Below are 27201 nucleotides of genomic sequence, written 5' to 3'. Positions count from 1 at the left end.
GCAAGAGCAAGGGGATGACATGGCCATGTCTAGGCCCTAATGCATTGAAAGTGGCTAAGCATTGCTCGGGCTAGTGCCCTAAGAATCTCAGCTAATTTACATGGTCAGTAATTTCACGTTATCCTCAATTCTAGGCCCTGAGAAGTGACTTGGAGGTTTTGGACCATACTAATCCACAGTGCAGAGGAGAATCAGAGAAACAAGTCCGGCATTTAATGAGTTTGGCTGAACTGGATAAGAAAGGGAGAATCTCTGTCCAACTCCACCCCTATAACTCTCCAGGATAATAGCGAGCAACAAACACTTTCAATCAATGACACACAAGGTAGAAGCTATTACATCATCTGAACATACTCCCATTGGTTGATGGTGTCCCAAAAGTGAGACAACTGTTGTTGGCAGCTTCTGCCTTATGGAAGCTAACCCTTTCAGGGGAGTCATGTCGAGCATGGTATGTTAATATCAGTACAGCTTTGCTTTGGACAGCAAACTTTCCCTTTGCTGTGGATTAACAAGTCCCAAAGAAATTGCTCTTCAGACTGTTCTCCACTGCAATCCAGTTTGGTCTCATGATCATGACTGCAACCTACAGGCACAGCCCCCAAACATCCTCTGGAAAGATCAGATTGGGAGAGTGTCCCATAGGGCATCATGGGGCAGGGTATGCTTTGCTGTTTGGTTTTGAATGGATACAGCATGTTACTATTTGAATGTTTGGCCCCTTGGACTAAGACTTGAAATAGTAGCTTGCCTGGTTTCTCCGGCAATGATCTGCGGATGTGAAGAATCTCTCTTCTACCCTGACCCACCTGTTTGAGATGCGAAGGGCTAGTTCCCTTCTACCATTTCAGTGGTTGGAGAAGTTGGCTATTGTAGACTTCACTCGCAGCTGGAAATATGGCAATCCCTTTTCCAAGGACACATAAAACCAGGATCCTGCTGAGTTCTCACAGTGCTTTCTCCAAACGTCAAAACACCAGTGTACTGATCAAATTCCACCTCCTGCAATTACTTTCTGCCTCCCTGAATCCCCTCCTCTGATTTAAATGGACACAGCATTCTTTGCTTGTGTCCTAACGTGTTGTTGCACTGTTGAATGTGTTTCACCCCAGAGGTGGCTGCATGTCATCAACAGATGAGACAATCTCTCGTATGTAGTTGGCAAAACACCGTGAGATCTTTCTAGCTGAGAGGGTGCTGTACAAATGCAAGATCATTTCCAAAAATAAAACACTGGTTGAACCATCAGTAGCCACCACTGCCTTCGGCTAGAGTGAGAAGCTCATAGTAGTCCATGACGGAAAGGGAATGAAAAAGATTATTTAAATCGCTGTAGAGGGGTCTAGTACAATTGATGTGCACAGCCACAAAAAGTGCCTGCTCCATGGATCTGAAATAGACATGATGAAAAGACAGACCAGAGGGGACAGGGCAGATTGCTAGGCAAGAGAGTGAGCTTCATCTCTTAAGTGCAGGCATGAGGACAGGAATAGAGGGGGCTGCAGAGATGATGAGTGACTGGAGGTGCCCAAAGATGTCAGATTTGAGGGGAGTCAATGGGGACTGTTCTAGGCTTAGGGGGCAGCATGAAAGGGTGTGGAGAAGTAAGCAGGAGGAGATGAAGGAGGGAGGGGTGGGCGGGCAAGGCCAAGGGTGGGAGGAGGAGGAGGAGGAGATGGGAGCTGACATACAGAGAGGAAGACACACTTAGGATACACCTGCACCAGAGCTGGGAGTATGCTTCCCAGCTTGGGTAGGTAGACAAGACTAGCAGCATACCCTCTAAAGGGTTAAGAGCTCTGGAGACCCCCTGGGGCTCAGGGCACACTGCTAGGGGAGTTAGGGAAGAGGGAGCCAGCCTGCCACCCATCACCTTCAAACACTAATCTCTTCTCACTTTATTCGCCCCACACATAGTAACACTTGGACTACTGTGTCCAGGTCTGGGCGCCACACTTCAGGAAAGATGGGGACAACGTGGAGAGCGTCCAGAGGAGAGCAACAAAAATGACCAAAGGTTTAGAAAGCCTGAGGTAAAAAGAAAGGTTAAATAAATAAAATGTTTAGTCTTGAGAAAAGCAGACTGATGGGGGACCTGATACCAGTCTTCAAATATGTTAAAGGTGGCTATAAAAAGGATGGGGATCAAGTGTTCTCCATGTCCACTGAAGGTAGGACAAGAAGTAATGGGCCTAATCTGCAGCAAGGCAGATTTAGGTGAGATATTGGGAAAATCTAACTCTAACTTAACTCTAGAGTTAAGCTCTAGAACAGGCTTCCAAGGGAGGTTGTTAAAATCCCCCATCATTGGAAGATTTTAAACACAGGTTGGATATACACCTGTCAGGGATGGTCTAGGTTTACTTGGTCCTGCCACAGTGCAGGGGACTGCACTTGATTTCCCAAGGTCCCTTCCAGCCCTACATGTCTATGATTCTAATGGCCAAAGCGCTGTTATTGAAACCAGGGCTTTGCGCTCACACTGTGTTGCTAGCAGCTCCTGCAGCAATGTCATCACTGTGAATGCAACATTGTGCTTGTTTTCCACGTCACTGGGACAGAGGGGGGTGGTAGAAAGAGACAGTGGCTCCAAGACAGTCTTGATTCAAACAAGTGTGTCCAGCAGCAGAGTCACCTCTGCCAAAGGGCAGCTAGTTAAAGAGTTGTTCCAGTGAGAAAGTCCCCAGGTCATAAGACACTTTATCTTGTAGAGTGTCTTTCATCTGAAGAGAGATTGGAGTATGGAGACTGTGTGAAGGGCCAGAGAGGTGGCCAGCTTTACACAGGCAGGGAAGGGGGAGTAATGTGAGATAAAGTGGCCGGGTAAGGTTAGTACAAAGTATATTTTTAAATGGATCTTGAACGCTCAAGGATCTAGTGGAGTTGTTTGAGGATGGGGTTGATAAACAGAGGATATATACAGATGTGAGTGGATTTTGGAGAGGGGCTGCATTCACTGGCTAAAGTAACAGGAGAATTTAAGCAGAGGGGCAGCCCAGGTAAAACTGACAAGGGTAATGTGCTGAAGGAATGAGTTACTAGCTTTCAAAGTCCCTTAGCTGGGCAGCCTCACACAAAATTAACCCCCCATTGGGCACGATTATTCCCTCCAAGTGGCCAGAACAAAGAAGTTTATCTAAGCAAATATGCAGCCATAGAGGATGTGGGAAGGAGAGGAGAGTTCAGAGTCCGATGCTAAAGTTACGGATAGCAGAAGCAAACCACAAGTGTGTGTCAAGAGGGGAAATGGAGTTGGATGGGAGGGAGGTCCTCCTGCCCAAGAGAAACAGGTGGGGCTTGAAGACTTTAAGCTGATGGGAGTTTAAATGAGCCCAGAAGTTTAACTGGTCAAGAGAGGTGTCAAGTTATGTGCAGTATAATCAGCCTGAGTTAAAGCTAGAAGGGAGTGATAAGATGACTATGCAGGTAGACAGGGCAGAGGGCCATGAAAGTAACCTTGTGGGATTTTACAAATGAGGGAAAAAAGAAGCCAGTACCAGACATAAGTTAGACAGGTAGCAACAAACCCACCCCATAAGGGAACTGGATAGCTGCACGGCTTGAGTATGGAATGGTGTGCAGAAGCCAAGAGCACAAGGTAGATGGAAGAGATCTATTATGTCCCTCTCAGCTAATACAGGATCGTTCCCTATTGGATGTTTTGTAGTACTTAGTAAAAGTTCTAGTTTGAGTTCCAAGCAAAGGGGCTTTTACACCAAAAGTCTGATATTCAAGGCAATAGGAGACCAGAAGCTGAATGAAGAAGAAGCCAAGAGGGATCAGCAAAAGCTGTCCCCATAGAGGTTGGAGCGAGTGGATAGATCGACCAGGGAGATGAAGTATTGGGTGTGTGCCAAGCCAGAGAGATATGTTAGGGAGAGGAGGACAAAATGTTTAGAGGAGAAGTGGGTCTCAGTGGAGAGAACAGGACTTCAGCCTTGGCTGTGACTGTAACACTACCTACTTCGGCCAGGTAACGAGGCTTTCCAGAGAAAGTATTCTTCAAACGGAGAAGAAGTGAGAGTGTAGGGAAGGGGAAGGGAGACTCAGCTCCTACACCAAGCTGAAAAACTCCACATGCCCATGCTGGTAAGTATACCAGGGAGCATAAATCATCTTCTGCAGGATCTAAGCTCTCATTTAAAAAAAAAAAAGGAAGTTTCTAGCCTTCTCTGTTGTGAAGAAGCTTTCTGCATACAAGCAGAGTGTAAACAGTCAGTCTGCATACCACGCCAATGCCTCTGCTGGTACTCAGATCTTCCACGCACCCGCAGCAGTGAAAACCGACAGCGGTGTTGTCAGTCTCACCACTACTATACTCTGCAAGCAGCTGTGAAATGGATAAGAACTGGGCCAATTTTATTTTGTTGAATCTTAGGAAAGTTCCACGCAACAGCAGAGATGGAGGAAATATTCAGTTCACAGGAGGACTCCAAAGTGAAGGCTGGGGGAAGGAGAGAGTAACCCAAGACACCTCACTTGCAGCAGCCGAGCGGGAATATAGTAGAGTTGTCCCTAAATATAGGTCTCCCCACCTTTCACATCTGTCTGGCTAGTGGGTTTAGTGCTCTGGCTGCTACATGACTGGTAAAATTTCTAAGCCCTCTGCACACGTGTGAGAGAATGATGGGATACATTAGAAGAAAAGTGGAGAGAGGGGTTTTCAGATGAGGTAATCCATGCAGGGGAAGAGGAGCAGACTGCTCAGAAGCTAGGAACGGATTGGTGTTTTGAGAAGGGCCTTCTAATTGTTGGGCTGCTGCATTTGTACTGTGGCTAGTACGCTTTGCTAAGAATTCTGCAGGGCTACACTAGAGTCACGTAAGGGGCACGTAAGAAGCTACATGCGGTAAGGGGGTCACAGGCACAGCAAGACAGGATAGCAACGGCACTAGCTGGGATAAGCCATGGATAAAGAGGCATAGAGCCTGGCAGCTTTAATCTCAGCTTTACTGAGTGGAGGTGCAGAAGGGGAGAAGAGAACTTCCATTTGAATTCATGCACTAAACAGATTCTGTTAAAAACGTGTATAAACATGTTGTTGCTGTGTCCACTGAACCGCTCAACTTTGAAGGGGCATTAAAAATGATCAGCCTGATCAGTTTGTTTTTTTCTTAGTTTTGCATTCCTGGTGAGCTACAAATTAAAATAATCTAAGGTATTGTGCCTGCATAAGTTCGTGGTCCAGATGGCATCGGTCCTGCTGGCAGTCAGCAGCATCTGTTGCAGCTCAGCACTGACCCTGGAAAACTTCTCTTCATCCACAGAACCATTCAAGAGGTTAGAGGAGGTGGGGGGCCATGGCAGGTTCTCACTGTAGCAATCCACAGGGTAGGGGTAAATGACGAGCTGCAAGTACAATAGGCCCATGGTCCTCTGCAGCAAGTTCTTCAGCCCCCGTGTAGAGAGGGGGTTGCCAAACACCCCCAGGTAGCGAAGTTGAGAGCAGCGGCACAGGGCGGGGAGAAGCGACTCCAGATGGATATCCATCAGGCGACACTCCATGATGTCCAGGTGGAGCAGGGATGAGGAGGCCTCTTCTAGGAGATGCTGGAAGGGCTGGAGAAGCGAGTCAGACAAGTTGTTGCCACTGAGGTCCAGCTTCTTCAGGGTGGGGGTGTGAAGACTTTGGGAAAGATAGGCGAGGTCATTGGGGAGAAGGTAGCAGAAGGCCAGCTCCAGGCTTTCCAAGGGACCCTGCAAATCGCTGGTGGGAAGAAAGATTGTAAGCGTAAGTTCCATTTTAGATAACTACTGTAGCTCGCGGAGGACAGAAATCAAAATGGTTGGAAAAGGCCACACCACAAAGTAGATCAGGGCTAAATCAAGACCAACATTAAAGCTGCAGACTCGTACAGTGACGAACATCCCTAATGCTAGTTATAAAGTCTGGATGCTCGGAGAATTGCACGATGGGACCTGCAGTGCACTGGCCAAACTTTCATGTTAAAGGAGGCTGCAGAATACAGGTCCCAACATGCAAAGAAGCTTCTCTGATCAAGATGGAGCATTGCATGATGGGACCTGTAGTCTCCAGGGGTCACAAAAGAAGAGCTGCAGCCTAATCTACACAGAGTCACTCACACTCCTGTCAATTTGCCAGTGCAGCCCGCAGCTGGGCCCCCTTGGCCCTACAAACAGCTTACCCCAGCAGTTGCCTTAGTTTTCCGGAAAGCCTGGAGGAGCCCAAATTCAGCTCCTTGAGACAGGACAATCTACTGAGCTGGGTGGCGAAGTAGTGGAGGCTTCCTTCCATCCCCGCTGAGAGCCGTCTTACATCAATGTTACTGTAGGGCAGCTTCAGGCTGACCAGATTGGTGAATTTTGCCATGTGCGGGAGAATCACCCTCAGGCCAGACAGCCCCAGGTTATTGAATCTCAAATCCACCTGCCGAACACCCGTGGGATCCAGGAACTCCAGGAGCCCCACGGTACTTGCAATGGGCAGCTCCTCAGCCCGGAAATCCCGGCACTTCAGCCGCAGCATGCTGTTGGCATTATTCTGCAAGGCATCTTTAAGGACTCCATAAGAGGTGCTGTTCACAAAAAGATCCACGTGGACTTCCACAGACACAGGCTGTGGTGGCAGCAGAGCCACCGAGCTGCTGTAGGGGCCCTTCCTTCGCTTTGGGGTGCGCTTCGTGCACTTGCTCTGGTGTTTGGAAATGTCGATGCAGGCTTTCGCCAGGGTCACTGTCCTGGACCACAGGCTCATGCTTTCTGGGCCCTGGTCTATTCCATCATCCTGAAGCCCCGTCATGTCCAGAACCTGCAGGCGCTGCCTCTTGCTGGGGAAGACAAGAAAAAGGGAGCAAAGAAATGAGAGACTGAAAAGACCTATTGGGTCACCTACTTCATTCACCCAGCCACTGCAGGATCATTCCCCACACAGGGCCACATAGTCACTCTCCCAGTGGCTTGGGAACCAGAACCCAGTGCGGGGGAGGGAGAGGTGTTCATATCAATTACTGGCTTGAAAAGACACGCTCTCACTCCAGGACTGGAGAAGGGAGATGGGGCCTCATCTCCCTTCTCGTGGTGGCTGTAAAGACTGGGCCACTTGTGTTGCTCAGACGATGTGACACACAGCCTAAGGATTAGCTCTTTGGTTTAGCAGATCAGGCGCACGCCCTCTGGCTCTGCCTATCTTTAGTCTTTTGGTCACTTGTTCATTCTAGAATAGAGGAACCACATGATCTTACTGCAACCCTTAGTCTTCCCCACTCCATCTCCCACCACTGTAAAATAAGAGTGACACTATTCAGTGCCGATAAGATTTAGAGCATCTCAGGTGTAGATCTCAAAGCTTTCTGAAGGAGGCTAAGTATCACTGTCCCTGTTCCACAGAGGGGGAAAGCCCACAGTCACAAAGCAGGTCTCCTGATTTCCGCTCCAACCCCTATCCAGTGAATCTCACTGCCTTCCCTGGCAGAGACTTTGTTTTACAGAAAAAATAAAAAGCACTTTGTACTTTTGGGCACTGCATAATGATTAAGATAGGCTGAGATTTAACACTGTGTCCTCCATTTCCAAAGGGAAGAGAGCAATGCTCATGGATGGATAAAACCAGTGGCTAACCAGCAGGAATTACTGCACTGTGTCTCACCTCCCAAAGCTGCTTATGGCCTGTCACTTGACAAATGGAAGTTTTTTAATGCTGCAGACAGGCTGGTAGTGCCACACTGCAGAGAAACCACATGCATAATGGCCAAAGAGCCTGCTTCCAAAGTGCAGTCTGCAGCACAATCACATGCAAGGAGCCAGAGGAGGCATTTACCAAGCAGCTGCTACCTGAGAGTCATCCCCTTCCACTGCAATTTGGGGAAACTCAAATTGGATGCCAGGTTTAACATGGTAAGAGATACCTGGAACATTTGGTCCATCCAGATTTAAGTCAGCACCCAGCGCCTCAGATCAGCAGCTCTTCCTCCAGAGGGACACAGAGTGCAATTTCAATTGGAACTACAAGCCCAGATATGGAAACCACCATATTTTATTGTCACACAACCAAGAACAAAAGCAAAGCTTGTCCCAGCCCTACTGGATCATCACTGCAGGCTGTACTAAAGGGCCAGAGGCCCCAGGTCAATAACATTTAACATGTTAGTGCAGTGTTTCTCAAACTGGGGGTCCCAACCCAAAAGGGGGTCACAAGGCTATTATAGGGGTGTCATGAGATCACAAAAAATATTGTGATAACCTTTAGATCCTTTGCTAGGGTTACCATATTTCAAGCTCCCAAATAGAGGAGACTGTCAGGGAAGGGGTACAACAGCCGCTGCTTTCCAGTCGCCCAGCTCTGAAGGCAGCACAGAAGTAAGCGTGGCAATACCAAATCATGGACATTTGTTCATATTTCAAAAATGAAAACTGAATGTGGAGGATGATTTAAGGGTCTGCCTGAGGTCCCTGGAGCTGTGATTGAAAAGAAAAACTGTGCGCTTCAAAACAGCAGCACCCCTCGCACGAAGTGTCCAGATACTTATTTGTATATAGTTGCACAGAAAGCCACAATCCTTGGACGTTATGATTATTCCCACAATCACTGAAAGAGGCTTCCAGCTCCCCAAACTCTATCCTGTTGTCTATTTTTTTTACCCAGAAAATGTATTTCTTAAATGTCCATGTATTTATTCCTGAAAACTGTTGCTTTACACTTTTCGAGAGGCTTCAGTGCCTTTGGCTGCAAGGATAATGATTCCATGCTTCATTTAGTGTTCATGAGTATGTAGAGTATTTTGCTATCACTTTTGGGGCAGTGGGGTCATCACAGCCTCAAATATTTTCAAAGGGTGGCCGAGCAAGAAAAAAGTTTGAGAACTCCACTGTCAGTGTGTTACTGTAAGTCTCCTCTCCCACCTCCTCCCCATATGGTTTAGTCCAGGGGTCGGCAACCTATGGCACGCGTGCCAAAGACGGCACATGAGCCAATTTTTAATGGCATGCTGCTATCTACAGCAGCGTGCCATTAAAAATCCTGCCCAGCCCGGCCCGCTCTTCTCCGCCCCCCCGCCCCCCCTCCTTGCAGGGTAGGGAAGCTTTCTCTTCCCCGCCACCTCTTCCCCTAGCGTGCTGGATTCCTGCCCCTCCTCCTCTCCCTCCCTGCAGCCGATGCTGCGGCCTCTGCTCCAGGGACCTTGGGGAAGAGGATGGAATCAGTGTATCCCCTCCAGCCCCCTGCCATGAGCCGCTCAGGGCAGGGGACTGGGAGCACCCCCACGACCCCAGCCCACACCCCCAGCCCTCTGCCCTGACCCCCCCCTCACATATCCAGCCCCCTGCCCTGACCCCTGAACCCCCCGACAACACCAGCCCTGACTCTGGCACCCCCCACACATACCCAGCCCCCTGCCCTGGTTCCTGCACCCTCCTCACACACCCCCACACTCCATGCCCTGACTCTTACACCCCCCACATCCCCACCCTGAGCACCAAACGGGAGCTCCTGCACACACACACACCCACACCCACCCACCCACATTCCCACCTGCACCCCTTGCACCAAATGGGAGCTGCCCAGGTAAGCGTTCCACACCCAAACCTCCTGCCCCAACCCTACACCCCCTCCCTCATTCTAGCTCCTGGCCAGACCCTGCACCCCAACCTGCTCCTTCACCCCCTGCTCAGCGCACTCCCACCCTCATCTCAGTGCAGAGAGAGAGGAAGAGAATGGCTAGAACCAGGTAGAAGGTAGGTACCTACTCTATGTGGACAGGGCTGGGACCCCAGACCAGCAGCGGGCTGAGCGGGGCCGGCAGCCGGGACCCTGGCTGGCAGGAGCCGGCGGACGGAACCCCAGACTGGCAGTGGGCTGAGCGGCAGCGGGCTAAGCCACTCAGCCCACTGCTGGTCTGGGGTCCTGGCCGCCGGCCCCGCTCAGCCCACTGCCGGCCTAGGTGAACGGAACCCCAGGCCGGCAGCGGGCTGAGCGGGCCGGTGGTGTAAGATCAGCATTTTAATTTAATTTTTTATGAAGCTTCTTAAACATTTTGAAAACCTTGTTTACGTACGACAATAGTTTAGTTATATAATATATAGACTTATAGCAAGAGACCATCTAAAAAACGTTAAAATGTATTATTGGCACCCGAAACCTTTAATTAAAGTGAATAAATGAAGACTCAGCACACCACTTCTGAAAGGTTGCCGACCCCTGGTTTAGTCTCATCAGCACGTGACCCTTTTAGTAGGTAATGAGCTATGCGCTGACAGGTACCTTTGGCTGTGGAGTCTATCTTCGAGAGCCTCATTCAGGTAGGCCACCACTCCCAGGATGACAGTCTGCACACATAGCTTGTTGGGCTTTTCCTGGAGCAGAGCACGGTCACAGTGCTGACACTTCCGCAAAAGCTTCTGGAAACTCAGTACTGGGAAAGGCCATGTCTGCACCAGATCTTGCAGCACGAGGGTCTTCTTGTTCATGAAAGCTGCTTTGAACAAGACTGGATACAACTCCTTTGGGATGAACTCCAAGGCACCGTGCACTGTGGAGTGATGGGAAACCACCTTCTGTGCACAGAGGAACACGAGGGAGTGCATGGCTGCAGGGAGGCAGCAAGCCAGAGCCCCAGCTTCACGGAACCACTGAAAGAGAAGAGAAACACCTAATAATACACCTGCCCCCAGAACACAGTGCAACATTCCTGATGAGATCCCTGACTTTCACCAGGAATTAACCAGTTTTTGCATTGTTCCCCTGCAGCTGCTTATGAGTGGGCAGGAGAGACATACCCCATCCTCATCTGACCTGTTCTGCTTCTTCTGCTCTCTGAGAGCCAGCCACAGAGTGAAAGAACAGAGCTGGGAAGCCAGTGCAAGGGTAGAAGGCCAGCACACCTGCCTGCTCAGCAACTTCAGGTAGGAAGGATCCCACCTGCCTCCGGTGCTCCACTGACATTCTCACAACAGGAGGGGGCTAGAAATCAGAGGGCTAGCCCCAGAACAGCAGAAATTTAACCCTGTGGGTCCAATTTGCTAAACTGTTTACAAGCCTCCAGAGCACTGTTGGTTCTTGATTTTACAAGGCCAGTCAGGGTGCAGGTCCTGTCTGACCAGCTCACAGCTCTTCTTCCCTTGCCATGTCTCCTCCCTGTAGCCTTCCTTTCCCCCGCACACTGTATAGACCACCAGGTTCCTCCCTTTCCACCCCAATTTCTCTTCCAAGATGCCCACATGTCTCTACTGTTTCTTCAACCTCTAGCAGGTCATTTATAGCCCACTGCTGACCTTGAACAGCATGGGGCCAATGTGTCTATGGCCATGGACTAAAATGGTTATTTCTCCAATACAGTGGGCAGGCAGCAGCATCCCTCAGAGCTCCGGAACTAATAAGATCTATCCATCTTTAGACTCAGCCCCTTTTGCACACCCTGATGGGAATGGTCTTGCCTACAGCCTGCAGGTAGCAAAGATCTGATTTTCACAACTGTAATCACAACAGCACTTATATTAAGTTTCACCAGAAAGCTCAGAATCAAAGAGCCCCCACTTAACATAAATGGAACCAGAAACTGTGGAGCAATCCCATGGCTCTCAGTAGCATTAGATCTTGAGCCAACACACAACAGTCACTGTTCCCAGAGATACTGCAGCTCGGCAGGGCAGTAAGGCTCAGTCCAACAGACCCAACACCTTAGCTGGCTCTGCTAGGAGTCCTGGAAAAAGATGGAGTGCTCAATATGCTAGGAATTGTGAATTAATAGTTTGTGTCTCCTAGGACTCCTTAGTCTTCAGTCAAACTCATCTTAGTTGTCAAAATGGGAAGCACTTTGTACGTGACGTCAGATCCAAAAAGCACAGCCACTGCCCTAACACAATCATCCTAAAGCTGAACTAAGTATCCATTCCTCCCTATCTATCCCCACTTGTATCTTACCGCACTGCTCCCATCGACTCTGCTTTGCTAATAACATCTGCCTCAGCCACCTGTTTGTCCACATCTCTCAGAACCATCTTTGTGCTTTCTTCTATACTACCTCATGCTTGGAGCTCGGCCCCCGAACCGGTCCATAATACCACTGCCCTTTCCTCCTCCAAATCCATGTCTAGTTAGCGGATCACTGGGGATTGCGGATATTACATATACTGATATGAAGACATTATCAGAATGATCAGGAACTCTCCAGTTGAGCACTAGCTAGTCTATGTAAGCATGTGAGCCTTTCTACTATATTTTACTCACTTGTTGCATCTTGTCTTTAATTACTTAGTAGGGGTGGTCTCTCCCCACGTTTATACAACACGTAGCACAACATACCTCGATTGTGATTAGGGCTTTTGGATGCTACTATAATATAAATAAATGCTACAACCGTCAATACGTCCAGCCCATCTGTGATTGAATCCGGGATTGTATTAGCCAGCTACTATGGATTAAACAGCACGTAATATAAATTAGGGATACTGGCCACTCTTTGCCCAGACTGCTGAGAAGAAGTAAGGCAGCACTGGCAGATTACCACTTGGCCCCCACCTTCATGGGGTAGGTGAGGTGGGTAGAAAGCTGGCTAGATTGTCGGGCTCAACGGGTAGTGATCAATGGCTCCATGTCTAGTTGGCAGCCGGTGTCAAGTGGAGTGCCCCAGGAGTCGGTCCTGGGGCCGGTTTTGTTCAATATCTTCATAAATGATCTGGAGGATGGTGTGGATTGCACTCTCAGCAAATTTGCGGATGATACTAAACTGGGAGGAGTGGTAGATACGCTGGAGGGGAGGGATAGGATACAGAAGGACCTAGACAAATTGGAGGATTGGGCCAAAAGAAATCTGATGAGGTTCAATAAGGATAAGTGCAGGGTCCTGCACTTAGGATGGAAGAATCCAATGCACCGCTACAGACTAGGGACCGAATGGCTAGGCAGCAGTTCTGCGGAAAAGGACCTAGGGGTGACAGTGGACGAAAAGCTGGATATGAGTCAACAGTGTGCCCTTGTTGCCAAGAAGGCCAATGGCATTTTGGGATGTATAAGTAGGGGCACAGCGAGCAGATCGAGGGACGTGATCGTTCCCCTCTATTCGACACTGGTGAGGCCTCATCTGGAGTACTGTGTCCAGTTTTGGGCCCCACACTACAAGAAGGATGTGGATAAATTGGAGAGAGTCCAGCGAAGGGCAACAAAAATGATTAGGGGTCTAGAGCACATGACTTATGAGGAGAGGCTGAGGGAGCTGGGATTGTTTTGTCTGCAGAAGAGAAGAATGAGGGGGGATTTGATAGCTGCTTTCAACTACCTGAAAGGGGGTTCCAAAGAGGATGGCTCTAGACTGTTCTCAATGGTAGCAGATGACAGAACGAGGAGTAATGGTCTCAAGTTGCAATGGGGGAGGTTTAGATTGGATATTAGGAAAAACTTTTTCACTAAGAGGGTGGTGAAACACTGGAATGCGTTACCTAGGGGGGTGGTAGAATCTCCTTCCTTAGAGATTTTTAAGGTCAGGCTTGACAAAGCCCTGGCTGGGATGATTTAACTGGGAATTGGTCCTGCTTCGAGCAGGGGGTTGGACTAGATGACCTTCTGGGGTCCCTTCCAACCCTGATATTCTATGATTCTATGATTCATGCTAGTTTGCTCCTCCCTTGTCTCCTTATGCTGATCTTGACAGAACTCAAGGAAGTTAGATCAGGAGTTAGAGTAGATGAGCCTCATGGTCCCTTCTAACCCTATGATTCTAAGGCGGATGGGACAGCGACCCCTCCTGGCCCTTTAGCAGCCTTGTTCCACCTATTCAATCAAACAATCTGGCCATCAGAGGGTTTCAGCCACAGAATCTGGGGGTTCAAGCAGTGAAAGACCAAACACAGTGCAAGAGATATTCTAGTATACCTTCTCAAACCAACTAGTTCCATTACCATGAGCACACCCCCCATCCCACAATGCAGCCCACCCATGCCTCATCCCACTGCACTTGACCATAACATCACCTTGTGGTACAGCCAATCGTGGCACCAAATCCTGGCCATCTCCCACACCACTGAGGCTGGTCAGTGGCACACACATGGGGAAATTAAACAATGATAACCTCATGTCCCAGGTAGCACTCCCATAGCCCCTTCTTCTCCTTCCTCCCTTTATTTCCCATCCAACATCAAAGAAGAAGGGCAGAGAGGGATAGCTAGACTAGGAGATGCTAGGATTCAGCCAGTCACCTTTGGAGCAGACTAAACTACAACCTATTGACCAACAAGAGGGGGCAGCTCTTACAAGCTGCTGACATCCAGAAATGATGCTTTAGCATCAGCAGAACGAGCCCCGACTCCCCTGCAGGGGAACCTGCTCTTCTGGGCCTGGTTCTGCTGGAAGCGATCAAGGAAGCTGCTAGGAGGAGACACTGCAGGAGACATCTCCAATGGGGGGTGAGCAGAGCAGCAGATATCACAAAGCCACAGCCCTCAGGGGCAGAGGGGAACAGAACCTGCAGCCCCTTTTCCAGAGACATTTAGGAACAGAGCAGCAGAGGAGGACAAATGCCCCACAACAGGGTTAGGGGAATGGACAGCTGTTCCAGCTGTGGGGGTTACACCCCCCCTTACACACTACTGCCTGGGAGGGGCTCAGGCCCCCAAAAGGAGGGGGTCATGCCCCCCTTACACACTACTGCCTGGGAGGGGCTCAGGCCCCCAAAAGGAGGGGGTCACATCCCCCCCTTACACACAACTGCCTGGGAGGGGCTCAGACCCCCCAAAGGAGGAGGTCACACACCCCCTTACACACAACTGCCTGGGAGGGGCTCAGACCCCCCAAAGGAGGGGGTCACGCCCCCCCTTACACACAACTGCCTGGGAGGGGCTCAGACCCCCCAAAGGAGGGGGTCACGCCCCCCCTTACACACAACTGCCTGGGAGGGGCTCAGGCCCCCCAGGGAAGGGGTCACGCCCCCCCCTTACACACTACTGCCTGGGAGGGGCTCAGACCCCCCAAAGGAGGAGGTCACACACCCCCTTACACACAACTGCCTGGGAGGGGCTCAGCCCCCCAAAGGAGGGGCTCAGCCCCCTCTCCCCATTTCACCCCTGCCCCCCAGACAGCTCATGTCCCACCTACTCCAGACCCTCCCCCACTTGCCTCAGAGGGCTCACGCCCCTCCCCGCGGGGGGGGGGGTTTCACCCTCCAGGCCCGGCCCTCGGGGGGTTCACGCCTCAGACCTCTCCTCTCACGGAGGGGGGGGTTCATGCTCCTCCCCCAACGCTGCCGTGGTTGAGGCCCCGCCCCCCAGCCGCGAGGAGGCCCCCGGCCCTACCGTCTCCCCAGCGGCCAGGCCCCGCGCGCCCGCGCGCGCTCCCTCAGCTTCCCCCCCCCGGAGCCGCTCCGGGCTCTGCAAGCCCCGCCCCACCGGAGGCCACCGCACTTCCGGGTCTGCGTGGTGACGCAGAGGCGGGCCCGCCACGACGTTTTCCGGAATGGAGAGGCGGGGTCCTTGCGTTTCCTTGGAGATTGGGGCTGTGATTGGGCAGCTGGCTCGCGCGTCCCGCTGCGGCCGCTCCTATTGGTGGGCGCTCCGGGCAGGCGGGAGGTTTGTGCGGGAGCCAGCCAGGCCGGCGCGGGTGAGTCCGGGGCTTCGGGGTCTTTTAGCTCCGTTGCCCGTGGGGCTGCGGCACGGAGCCCGGACGCCTGGGTTCCCTCTAACGTGGGGGCGGCGGGGAGGTGCCTGGGTTCTTCTGGGCTTTGGAGAGGGCTCCCCTCAGGCGGGGGCTGAGCCCGGACGCCTGGGTTCCTCTCAGGTGGTCCCGGACGCCTGGGTTCTATTGCCAGCTCTGCCACTGACTCGCTGTGTCACCCTGGTGAAGTCTCTCCCTCTGTGCCTCAGTTTCCCCTCTGTTGCCTCAGTTTCCCCTCTGGAAGGTCTGAGGCAGCTCAGAGGCCTTTGTGGAACAATACCTGTAAAGTGGATTTCCTTAGGGAATACCTTGGGGGGGGGGTGTGTGTGCAAATTCTCCCCCTCTTAAGGCAAGAGAGTCCCCTTGTATACTAGTGACTTGCGCCTGGAAACTCCAGATCAGAGACCCCATGGAGCTGTACAAGAGGGTGGACGAAACTTGTCATGAGGATGCTTGTTCTGAGTTGAAGCTGTGATAAGACTCCCCTGGGGAGGAGGGGTGAAGTGCTTATCCTGCCAGAACCTGCATTAGAATTGGGGTGAACGCTGGTAAGCTGATCAGTACGGGTGTAGGTTCTTTGATTGTTTTAATATGTCTTCTCTGTAATGCTTTTTACCTTAAGAATAAAGTAGGCTTGCTTAGAAAGCTCTGGGTGGTAATCTGTAGCAACCCCTCTGTTATCCATCTCTGAAGAGAAAGCAAGCAGGTCTGTTTAGCCAGACAGTCTTTATTGGGAAATACACGGAAGGCAGGGAACTATTCACCCTGAGAATGCCCTGCTCAGGCAGCAAAGAGACACAGATTCTCCACCCTGGAGAGGCATCAGCTGTGGAGCTAGGAGCCTGAGAGTGGGTGCCCTTGCTGAGCCGCTAAGGGGAGATACTGGTGCAGTTGCTTTGAACTGTGACAATATTGCACTCCCTTCTTGAGTGGAACATGGGAACTCAGTTTGGGACAGGAAGCAAAGCGGTAGACTGCACTGATTTCAAACCATAGTGGGGATGTGTCCCATTGCCCCATCTATGGAGCACAGACAGCATGAACCACTTGAGATAGCAAGCGGATTAGCAGCCTTGGTGGCAAGTACCCACTACTATTTGTTAAAGTGCAGTTTCCTGACAGACACCATCTGCAGTGACTAAAGTGGTCAGAGCCTTCGCCCTATATCACACTGACTTTCTCCTGGATGTGCCTATAGATTGGTGCTTGTATGATGACCTCATACTATTCAGCAGAAAGCGGTGGGGATATCTGCCTGTTAATAAAACTGCAAAGGGTTGGTTCTGGAGAGGATTAATCTGAAGATCTGTGCAATATTTACAGCTGGTGCAGTTCTTCAGAGCAGGGTCAGGCCTTCGGAGCCATGGACAGATACAACGAGGTCAAAGTCCTGCTGAAAAAATGGGAGACGACATTTCTTCAGGAGCACCAGAGGAAACCGAGCAAGGTACCCGTGCAGGGGTGGGAGGGGATATGACTCAAGGAATCAGAGGTTTAAGAGTAGCCTTGCAAAAGAAAAATACAGGAAAGAGAAGAGTGAGTTTAAATCTGCCCTTGTTCATCCGTGCTGGGGATTATGTGGTTCTGCTGCTGTCTGCACTGATTTGAGGAAAGATTAAAAGAGCTAAATCTTTTCATTTTGGTTGAGCAACATCCTGGTGTGCCAACTGTCTGCAAATTCAAATGCCAAGGAAGGCCAGAAATTGTTCAAGGTGGTATGAAGAAGGCATAAAATGAAGAGTGGGATGACAAGAAGGGCGGGGAGGGGGGGATTTAAGACTGAATATCAGGGAAGAATTCTTAATAATGGGTAATCTGTCATTCTGTAGGATAGTCTCGCAGGGGGATTGGAGAGATTCAAAGATTATTATTTACTTGGATTATGGTAATGTCTGGAGGCCCCAGTTGAAGTCAGGCTCTCATATCCATATATATTATCTGGGAGTGACCCCAAGGATCAATCATAAAACTACATTCCTCAATCGAAGTCCTGGGCCTAACATTCCCAGGCCCACCAAAAGGGACTGAAAAGAAAATCTGTCCATCAGTCATGTGGGGGAATGTGTAGACCAAGGGACAGATGAGGCATGAATGTATGAATGGTAAAGTAAGGTGGCCATATAACAGTGTTTAGCCCACTGGATCATCTTCAGTCCATGCATTATACTTTTCCAGAACGATGGGTAAACATCTTCCCCATAAAAAGGCAAAAAGTGGGGGAATGTAGTAGAAAGAGAGCCTGAGACATAAGGCCTTGTATCAGAAGCCTGGTCTGAGACCTAAGGCCTGAGCTAAAGTAGTGGTCAAGCTTTGCTGATACGAAGCAAAGTTAGCAGAAGTCAGGCTCTGCCTGCTTTGCAAGCTCACAGAACCTGGCAAGAACAGGGCTGGTATTGCAAAAACACACATTCTTAAGAAAAGCTAGGCACAGGACACTCGTGCAAACACATCCCAGAAGGGTGGTACCAGAACACCCCGATACCAAGTATGGTACAAACTCCCCCCCCCCCCCCCCGCGAAAAGAAAAAAAAAAAAAGGTAATGAGAACTCACTGACCCCTCCTAAAGATGATGACCTTGTGATGGATAGAGATGTATTGATCAAACCAACAGGTACAAGGTAATGGGTGGTCGTTAGCCGTGTCAGAGGTTGGTAACTAACCACGTCAGGGTGCAGTAACTACCTATGTCAGAGGGGCAATAGGGAACTTGTTTGTATTGGTGTATAAAATGGTACCTCAGAGGGATGTCTTTGTCTAGCTTAGTGGGGAATGGAAGGTCCCTCCATTCACTGAGCTGCATCCATTGTTAAGGGCATACATGTAGTAATGGTCCGCTAGAGTCTGCAGGATACTACTGTCATGCTTTGTCGACAATAAACCTCGCCGGGTGCCTTTGTACTTTAACGGATCTTGTGATCGTTGAGCGGTTCAATGGACATCTGCTGTGCCAGCTGCATGCGCAGAGCTGGGATGGCACGCGGAGAGAACACATACACCCAGCCGAACATCTGACAACAGACCGTACCTGTGCTTAAAGTGAAGTACGTGCATAAGTGTTTGCAGGGTCAGGGCCTTAAGTCACCATCTATTAATTTATAACAGCCCATTCTTACACTGTGCACCAATACGGGGACATCAGTGCCCAGGGCACCACAAATGTTTTAAAAGAAAATAATTAAATGTTGGGCTGCACAAAAAATTGGCCTTTTCCTTTTCCATGTATCTGCCCCCCCCCCCCCGCCCCAGAAAAAATTGCCCTGAATTTCATTAAGCAATAAAGCCTGAGAAATAGAAGCCCCAATTCCCTCTAACTGTGCCCTAATGTATGTCCTTTCAAGGAGGTTGAGGCAGTTGGGGTGAGAAGGTTGGGATGATTTAGTTGGGGATTGGTCCTGCTTTGAGCAGGGGGTTGGACTAGATGACCTCCTGAGGTCCCTTCCAAGCCTGATATTCTATGAGTATCAGCAATTCCCAATTCCCAGACCACTAGACAAGAACTAATTGTGGTCCTGCCACTGTCTCCCTCTGTTGTCTAGGGCAAGTCTGAGTCTTTCTGTGCCTCAGTTTCCCCATCTGTAACATGAAGATAATACTTTGCTACTTCTCAGGGGGTAGAGAGGTTATTGAAATGTGTGGAACAGGCTTTGTATCTGAAAAGTGCTATGTGGTAAGAGTTATTAATATGACTTCTACCGTTGTCATCTGGAGACCTGGCCTCTTACTGCACCTTTTCCTCTGAATTAGGAGCTAGATGGGATGGTATCACTTAGTTACCTCGCTCACTGACATGTAGAGAGTGCCTTGCAGTAGGTCATATGCACCAGATGAAAGATGGAGCGAATCTCTGTCCCCAAAAGGTTGCAGCATAAAGGTTTGAATAAGAACCGTGCAGGATAAACATGGAGGGGCTGATAGTCATTCCAGCTGGAAAACAATGTGGAACAGAAGGGTTCTCAGGAGTCCTTGAAGCAGGATGCCTAGGGCACTTGGTGCACAGGGTGGGAGAAGGTGGTTCCAAGTGAAGAAGGAACACAGGGAGCAAGCGGGACGGGGGGATAGAGCCTCTCTCCAAACACACCTGGGATTAATGCCTAATAGTTTAGTATTTGTTTTACAGACTGATATGGAAGAGGCTCCAGAGGAGACAAAGAGTAAGTATGAGCTATAAACTCCCCAAACTGCACAGCTGCTCCATGGGGTGAGGGGTAGGGTGTGCCTGTGTCCCTAATGAAGGATCAGCCCATGGGGGAAAATCACCATTGACTGCAAAGGAGATAAGGCTTTTGCTATAGCTGTCCTCGGAAAGGCTCTCCTTTCCCTTGGGGTGATTGGTAAGTAGGATGGTTCCCCACCCCCATACAGCTCTGCCACATACATTCCCTGTGACATTAAGTCACCTAATCTTTCTGCCTCAGTTTCCCCTTCTGTGAACTTGAGATGCTGCTGCCCTGCTTCACTGGGAGCTATACTCATTTATATAAAGCACTCTGAGATCCTTGGAGAGTGCTAGACAATAGTAAAATTATAGTTATGTTTGTCGACAGAATATAGACAACGGGCATTTAAAGTAAAAGTTTATTTAAAGAGAAGAGAACAATGTTCAGTCTTAGACTTGAAATATTTCAAAGTCTGTAATAAGACGTTAGGCCTGGAAATATTAGATTTCAATTGGCATATGTCAGTAATATTGGATTTCTCTCTCCACCCAAAAACAATGGGGAGCAGGAGAAATTCCAGCATTATTCCCATTGAAATCAGTTGTAGTTAGGGTCCCAGGCCCATAAGACACCTCAGCTGGGCACGTGGATGATGTATGCTTTGATGGGACATGTGTGAGGGGTCACTCAATTTCAGCACGTTCTACTTCATGCTTAGAAACTAAATCTTAGGGCCCAATCCTGCCAATACTTATACACATGATTAACTTTACACATGGGAGTTGTTCGTTTAACTCAACGGGAAAACTCATGTGCGTAACTTTAAGCAGGTGCGTGTTTTTAAGACACGAAATATGGTTATCAAATATTATGCTTCGATTTCTCAGTCTGTTGTGAATCTCAATGCCAGTCATTAAATGTTGTATAAATAACAATGAGGATGATTTTGGTGTTTATAAATTCCAGCTAGTGTAAAAAGTTAGCTGTCAAAAGTCAGGAAAGGGTCTTTAGACATAATTAATTATGTACAAATCTAACCCCTCCAAATTTAAATCTACAGAATCCTTGTTCTTCGGGGAATGGGTATATGCTCTCCTTTACTAGTCCATTACTGCTTGGGTTTTCCAACAGAAATAAGACCATGGAGCATGTCCCAGCTACCTTATGAAATCTACTCTTATAATCCTTATTTTAATGCACAGAACTATACCGAGAGTATAAAGCGCTAAAGCAAGCAAGAGAGCATCAAGGCCTCCCCGAATCCAGCTCAGTCTGCCAGCAAGCTACTAAAGAAACCCCAGCCGTGGAACAGGTAATCAAGGGACGCTTGCGCTTTGCTGAGCTCAGCAGCTTGTTTGCCGTGGCATCTCTTTCTGGGGGTTGTGACAAGACCTGATTCTGCAGCTCTTGTGTATGCAGAACTTGCACAGACTTTGCTAGCTCTGAGTGTGGAGGGATTGCAACCATCAACCTAAGTTACATCAGCATACAGCCACCACAGTTATTAAATTATCTGCACACTTGGCTCCTTGTGCCGGCAGTGTGTGTCCTCACCAGGAGCGCTTGTACTGATTGTACTGTCAGTGTGGGTCATTGGGAGACTGCTCCTGGAGGCTAGTAACAGTCAGTGTAAGCAACACAGAGTCTATGCTGATACTGTGTCAACCTAATTACATGGACCGTGACTTTACACCACTCGGAGAGCTGGCGTGACTAACTTGCTGTAGAGAGGCACTTGTAGAGGCCCTCCACCAACCTCCCCACCCCCGCTCTGCTCCAGTCCAGCCCCCAGCTGCATCCCTAGATCCCGTCCCCTCGCACGCCTTGGCCTCTGGCCGCGACTCCATTCCCTGGGGCAGAGGCTGTGGGCAAGGCCAGGAGTGGAGCCGCACCTGCAGGCCCGGCTGCCAGCCCCCACCGCAGCTCATCTGCGGCTCTGCTCCTGCCCCCAGACCCGGCCCAGCCTCGGCCCCCTTACCCATAGAATCTCATAGAATCCCAGGGTTGGAAGGGACCTCAGGAGATCATCTAGTCCAACCCCCTGCTCAAAGCAGGACCAATCCCCAATTTTTGCCCCAGATCCCAAATGGCCCCCTCAAGGATTGAACTCACAACCCTAGGTTTAGCAGGCCAATGCTCAAACCACTGAGCTATTCCCGTCCCCCACGTGTGCATGCGTCCCCCCATCCATGGTCCCGCTCCTGGCCCTGGCTCAGGGAAGCTGGTGGGGTGTGGACAGGGTAAGGGGGGGCCCTCAAAAGTTTGGGAACTGCTGCACTTTCTGAGGCTCCCTCAACATGCTGTAAAAATTCCACGGCCCACCTGTGCCACAGTAACTGGTTTTCTGCATATAAAAGCCAGGGCTGGCATTTGGGGGTAGCAAGCAGGGCAACTGCCTGGGGCCTCATGCCATGGGGCCCCCACAAATCTATATTGCTCAGGCTTCGGCTTCAGCCCCGAGTGGCGGGGGTCGGGGTCCAGGCTTCAACCCCATGCGGTGGGGCTTCGGCTTTCTACTCTGGGCCCCAGCAAGTCTAATGCTGGCCCTGCTTAGCGGCCCCCCTGAAACCTGCTCGCGGTCCCCTGGTTGAGAATCACTGCACTAGAGGATGACAGGCTGATACGCACCTGAAGGCCTGATGTTTTCCATCCAGCTCTCGGGAGGGCTGACAGATAGTACAGTGTTCCTTATTAATGTGTAGGTGCTCTCTGGCTCTTCATTCCCCGTCCCCCCCATCTCAGAGATAAGTGATCATGTGCCTGTGCTCTCTAATTGACTCCTAGAGACGTGCTCTAGCTTGGTTTAACTGTTTTCTTTTTATTCGAGGCTCCGGACTCGGGTTGCTGGGGTGCGCATCTGAATCGAGGGCAGACAGCCCCCAGGCTGAGCCCCCAAGACCGTGACACCCTAAAGGCGTCTGCGCAGTATTTTGGAATGAAGCTAAAAGCCAACCTGGGAGCGGCCATAAAGGTCTGGCGACTCCGTGAAAGGGCCTTTGACGTTTGGGTAACTTGATGAACAAACCCCTGGGCTTCCGAAGGAGTAGCATTTGTGTGATCGCTCTAGCGCTCTGAATGGATTCACTAGGCAGAATCTCATGTTTAGGCCCAAAGAGCAGAGGTGGCCAACGTGTGATCCACTGAATTCAGTGATGTTGCTCTCCTCTTTAATGCAGAGGTGCAGTCTGGGGGGACTACAGCTCCTGGGATGGACTGCTCCGCGGGAGGCCAAGCTTAGATCAAGAGGGCACGTTGAATGCTGGGAGCTGTAGCCTGCAGCTGCCCCTCTCTTTACTACAGAAGCTCAGCCTGCGTAATCACCTCCCTTTCCTGCCTGCTAGGTGAGCTCCAGGCAAGCTGCCAATGCAGCAAGAGTTTGATCCTTCCCCTCCTTTCAAAAGGAGACGCTCTCCTTGTTCTCAGAGATGGCAGGTGCCAAAGGCTAGCATGGGCAGGCGCAGCTTGAAAAGAAGCTTGCATGACAGGCAGTGGAGAGAGAGCCCAGGAAGCACCTCTCAAAGCTGCTCATGGCCCTTTCTCAGAAGAGGAGGAAAATGCCCCGCTACATTTCCAGGCAGGGCCCCAGGGGTGAGTTCCCAACAAATTTTTAGCGAACCTTGTTACCAGCTCAAACCTGTGAACTGTGCAAAACCTTCTATGAGTTAGAGGGGCTCAGCTCAAACGATGCTGAGGAAGGTGAGGCTGCCCCGCTGGAGTCACATGATCCATTTTCTTGAGATCATGGAGGTGAACTGCAAACCAGCTGAGGGGTTAGACTGCACCCCAGGTGCTGTGTGAGGCTCCTCTTTCACCTGACTCTGTTGTGATCAAATAACAAGGCTGGAGAAAGGGGGATGATACATTTTGTTTGGTTTTAGTCCTCCCCTTCCTCCCCCCGAATAGCTAATGAATCTCTGATTTGCCCTTGTTTGGTGCTGTTCACAAAGGTAGTTCTCATGGGCTGGTTAAACCCTTTCGCTCAGGAGCTGCTGCATAATGAAAACGAGTGTGGTATCCAGTGAGATCTCTTGGATGTGTTCAGCACATGTGGCTGAAATCACAGGAATTCTCCTTTAAGAGGCTGCTAATTCCCACTCAAAGCAAAGTGGGTATTTTCAGAAGCAATGGAAATTAGGTTTGGATATTTACTATCCCGTTGTAATATCGAATCCTTAGAAAGCTGCCTAAACCAGAGCTCCTGACTCCTTGTTGTCACTAAAGATCCCCTGGCATGTTCCCCTGGAGTAGAGGCATTACTTCCAGTGTCATGATCAGATTTCATTTAGGTGTCTACATTCTACAGCACAAAACCTCACCAGCAGGTTCTGTTGGATGCCATATTCCTCACTTCCTGTCCCAAAGCTTTTGAGCAGTTTAAAACAGCTGTCATGTTCCACTCCAGAGGTGGCTGCATTTCAGTGATTGTTGAAGCGATCCTTCTGCACATAGCTTGTTATCTGGGCCAAATTCTGCTGGGTCTTGCACTCACGCTGCATCATGAGTGAGGCCAGTTGAATGTGGCCCTTCGCATCCTTTGGGGTGCTCTAAAAGTGTCGCTCATTCTTATCAGAGGGAGGCATCCGTCAAAAGTGTCTTTGTTCTCGCATCTTCCCTGAAGATGTGTGTCGAGAGTTGATGCGTGAAAGCAAATGGAACCTGTTTGGAAGCCCTTGGCGCACCAAAGAACTGCTGCCCAGAGTAGCTGTGACGCTAGCATGACTGGCTCTTCATTGGTTTTTGAAGAGCTAATGTTTTCTTTGGGGCTTGCTCTAAGTTATATATGTGCTGACACTGCACTTGAGGCTGTGCAGTGAAGCCAGTCTTTGCCCTGAAGAGCTGGCAGAGCTGATGGAGGCACCTGGAAGCCCAGAGGAAGGAATGCTTTGGAGCTGCTTTTTAGCTGTTGGTTTGTGTCCCTTGTTGTGGACATCCTGGAAGAAGTGATTCTGTAGGAGCAACTTGGATTTGGGCAGGGAAAGGGCCTGGGGAAGCAGGATTCCAAGGGTGTCTGTGCATAGGGGTGGCATGGAGAGGAGCAGTGTAGGGCCTAGACTGGGACTGGGAATGCTGAAAACTTACTGCTGTTTAATTCCGATTGCAGGAGCGTCCTATAGCTTTGAGGAAGTCCTTGACTCCCCGAGGGAAGCCAGCTGTGCTCCTGTTGGAGAAGAGCTTGGACAACAGCAACCCGGGTGCATCTCCAAAGCCCCCCCAGATGCCATCGCTGAAAAGCGACAAAGACTGCGTTACTAACTCTGATCCTAACGAGCCAGGAGACCTCCTCCTCCCACTATCGATATCGGGGCTGGCCCCCACCATCCTTTCTGGAGGGCTGAAGCCGAGCCCTGAGGTAAATAAATTCCAGCAATTGAAGCAGACGGTGGCCCAGAGACTGGGCTCCCTGGATCCTGGCTGGCTGGACAGGTGTCAGGGCATCAGGGAGAAAGCAGGGGAGAGACCAAGAGAGGAAAGTGCTTCTACCTCAAATGGCAGGAACAAAGATCAGACAAAAGCAGGCCCTGCCCTGCAGGCGAATGTTGACCAATCTCTGCATGACCATTCCCTGAACCAAACCACTGGAGTTAGGGCTCAGTCCCTGGAAAGCGAGAATGTTCCACCTCTTGGAAACTGCCCCCTGGGGAGCTGGAAGCTGCAGAAACACTGGGATCCTTCTAGGAGAAACCGGCAAGGAGCTGCCCTGGAGGGCGATGATCTAATTAAAGGTGGTGGAGATGACTACAGGGTGGCTGTGAAGGATGAGCAGGGTATTAGTGAAACCCAAGGGAACGGCAGGATGGACTCAACGCTTCGTGCTACTGAAATCAGCATTGCCAAAGAACGTGTCAGTAAACCTAAGAATCTCCCAAAGGATGCCCATCAGGGAGCAGAGCAGGAAAAGCTTGGGAACACTTCAGGAGGGGAGGGAGGAGCCTCTTGTAGAACAGGGGACGGGCCCAGTCAACCCAAGAAGGTCAAAGCGACCAATAAAAAGAGGCAGCGAACTGCCACAGCCAGCAAAGATGATGGTGCTGTGGCGCCAAAGCGCAGGCGGACTAATGCATCAGCCAGAGACAACCCCGTCTCCGTGAAGAAGAAAGTGAGAGGGGCCATCTGTGAGCCAAAGCCAGGCGAAAGCAATTTGGAAGAGGATGGGGAGCCTGTGGAGGTTAAAGAGGAGAAGGGAAGGGATGTGCCAATGCTCTCTGAAAACCTCCTTGGAGAAGTCGAAGGGGAGGGGAAGCACAAATGGAGCAGCAGAGCCAGCGTCTGCAGGTGGGTTTGGTCTCTTCTGGTGGCTCAGCCTTGGGGTTGGGAATACAGCTGGGGTGGCCAACGTGCAGCCCACAGGGTTGTATGATGTAGCCAGAAGTTGTCCTTGTCTTAAGTATAGAGAGGCAGCCCTTGGAGACTAAGGGTCCCGCCATGCAATGCTCCCTGTTCACCCAAGTGGCCAGGGATCTAGAGCTCACCATCTCCCAAGTGTGTAAGATGGGCAGCTCTTGCAGTGTCATCTGCAGTTCCTGGAAACCACCTGGCAGTAAAATAAACGGGTTAGGTTCAAACCTGCTTGGACCTGAATAGCGTCTGAAACGTGTGCTGAAACTGGCCTAAGCTGGCGTTCCAAGGTGCAAGTGCTTTCCCAGTTGACTTCAATACTGAATGAGCATCCTCGTGCCCTAATGTAGCCTGCTTCCTGCCAGCACTTCTGGAGTGTGCAAAGTCAATATTTATTTAACTATGGGCCAGATCCTCTCCTGTGCGAAGATGCACTTGGTCCTGCAGATGAGAGAAGCAGTCAAGGAACCAGTTAAAGTGCCTCAATTCTCAAGCTGGCCCTGGCATAAATTGGAGCAGTTTAGAGGCTGCTCTGACTGTGACAGTTGGCTCTGGTCATTGAGACACCGTATACCAGCTGAGAATTGCTATGGGGGAGCAGAGTTTGATCTGGTGTAGCTGAGAGGTGAGTCTGGCCCTTGCAATGAGCAGGGGACTAAACCCTCCAGCTGCTGATAGCAGGGGTGATGCTGATGTAACAGGAGAAATAAATCCAAACCAGGGCAGGGAAGGAAGCTGAGCAGGGGAGTTGCCAAATGCAAATTGGGAGCAGGGGAGGTTTAGGATGAGAGGGGGCTTTTTCAAGCCCCAAAATGGAGATTGCAAGCAGTGTGGGGGAAAATAAACTATTAAAACCCAGCCCAGTGTAGTGGACAGTACAAGCTAGCCCAGTGGAGATGCTGCAAGGAAGCTAGATGACTTTCCAATCTACTTGTCAAAGCACCTCCACATCCCGTTTTGAGGCAGATGGCACATTAAATATTGACAGAGAAAGAGGATCTGTATCCAGAGCATTTATCGAGGTAAGCACAAGTAAGTGCTGAGCTGCCGGCTCCTTTTGCAGTGACTCCAGGGGTTTTAAACTAGCTCTGAAGCCTTGAGGGGAAGAGTAG

The 27201-nt window shown here is 50.3% G+C and overlaps 2 protein-coding genes across 2 annotated transcripts in view; one reads left to right on the top strand and one right to left on the bottom strand.

Annotated features, from left to right (window-relative positions):
• Window positions 1–110: 110 nt before the first annotated feature.
• Window positions 111–15274, bottom strand: LRRC14 (leucine rich repeat containing 14). The gene is made up of 4 exons (XM_074943688.1): window positions 15238–15274; window positions 10217–10584; window positions 6147–6788; window positions 111–5707 (listed from the first exon to the last, which is right to left on the bottom strand). The coding sequence occupies exons 2-4, from the start codon at window positions 10537–10539 to the stop codon at window positions 5137–5139; spliced, it is 1536 nt and encodes a 511-aa protein (XP_074799789.1). The 5' UTR covers window positions 10540–10584; window positions 15238–15274; the 3' UTR covers window positions 111–5136.
• Window positions 15275–15484: 210 nt separating this feature from the next.
• Window positions 15485–27201, top strand: part of RECQL4 (RecQ like helicase 4) — a 43620-nt gene continuing 31903 nt past the window's right edge. Inside the window, exons 1-6 of the mRNA XM_074943682.1 lie at window positions 15485–15541; window positions 16919–17042; window positions 19714–19747; window positions 20956–21065; window positions 22581–22724; window positions 24855–26026. Coding sequence (XP_074799783.1) covers window positions 16959–17042; window positions 19714–19747; window positions 20956–21065; window positions 22581–22724; window positions 24855–26026 — 1544 coding nt within the window. The 5' untranslated portion in view covers window positions 15485–15541; window positions 16919–16958. The remainder of the gene's footprint in view (window positions 15542–16918; window positions 17043–19713; window positions 19748–20955; window positions 21066–22580; window positions 22725–24854; window positions 26027–27201) is intronic.

This window comes from Natator depressus, chromosome 2, assembly GCF_965152275.1.
Source record: "Natator depressus isolate rNatDep1 chromosome 2, rNatDep2.hap1, whole genome shotgun sequence".
Taxonomy (NCBI): Eukaryota; Metazoa; Chordata; order Testudines; family Cheloniidae; genus Natator; species Natator depressus.
The sequence above is the reverse complement of the archived record's forward strand: the minus strand, read 5'-3'. Positions and strand labels throughout refer to the sequence as shown.

What these genes read in the sequence shown, in the direction of transcription:
- LRRC14 (XM_074943688.1), bottom strand. Translation starts at nt 10,539, where the DNA reads ATGCACTCCCTCGTGTTCCTCTGTGCACAGAAGGTGGTTTCCCATCAC. An exon ending in GATAGACTCCACAGCCAAAG is followed by an intron (nt 6,789 to 10,216) that starts GTACCTGTCAGC and finishes TGTCTTCCCCAG; the next exon opens with CAAGAGGCAGCGCCTGCAGG. An exon ending in AAACTAAGGCAACTGCTGGG is followed by an intron (nt 5,708 to 6,146) that starts GTAAGCTGTTTG and finishes TCTTCCCACCAG; the next exon opens with CGATTTGCAGGGTCCCTTGG.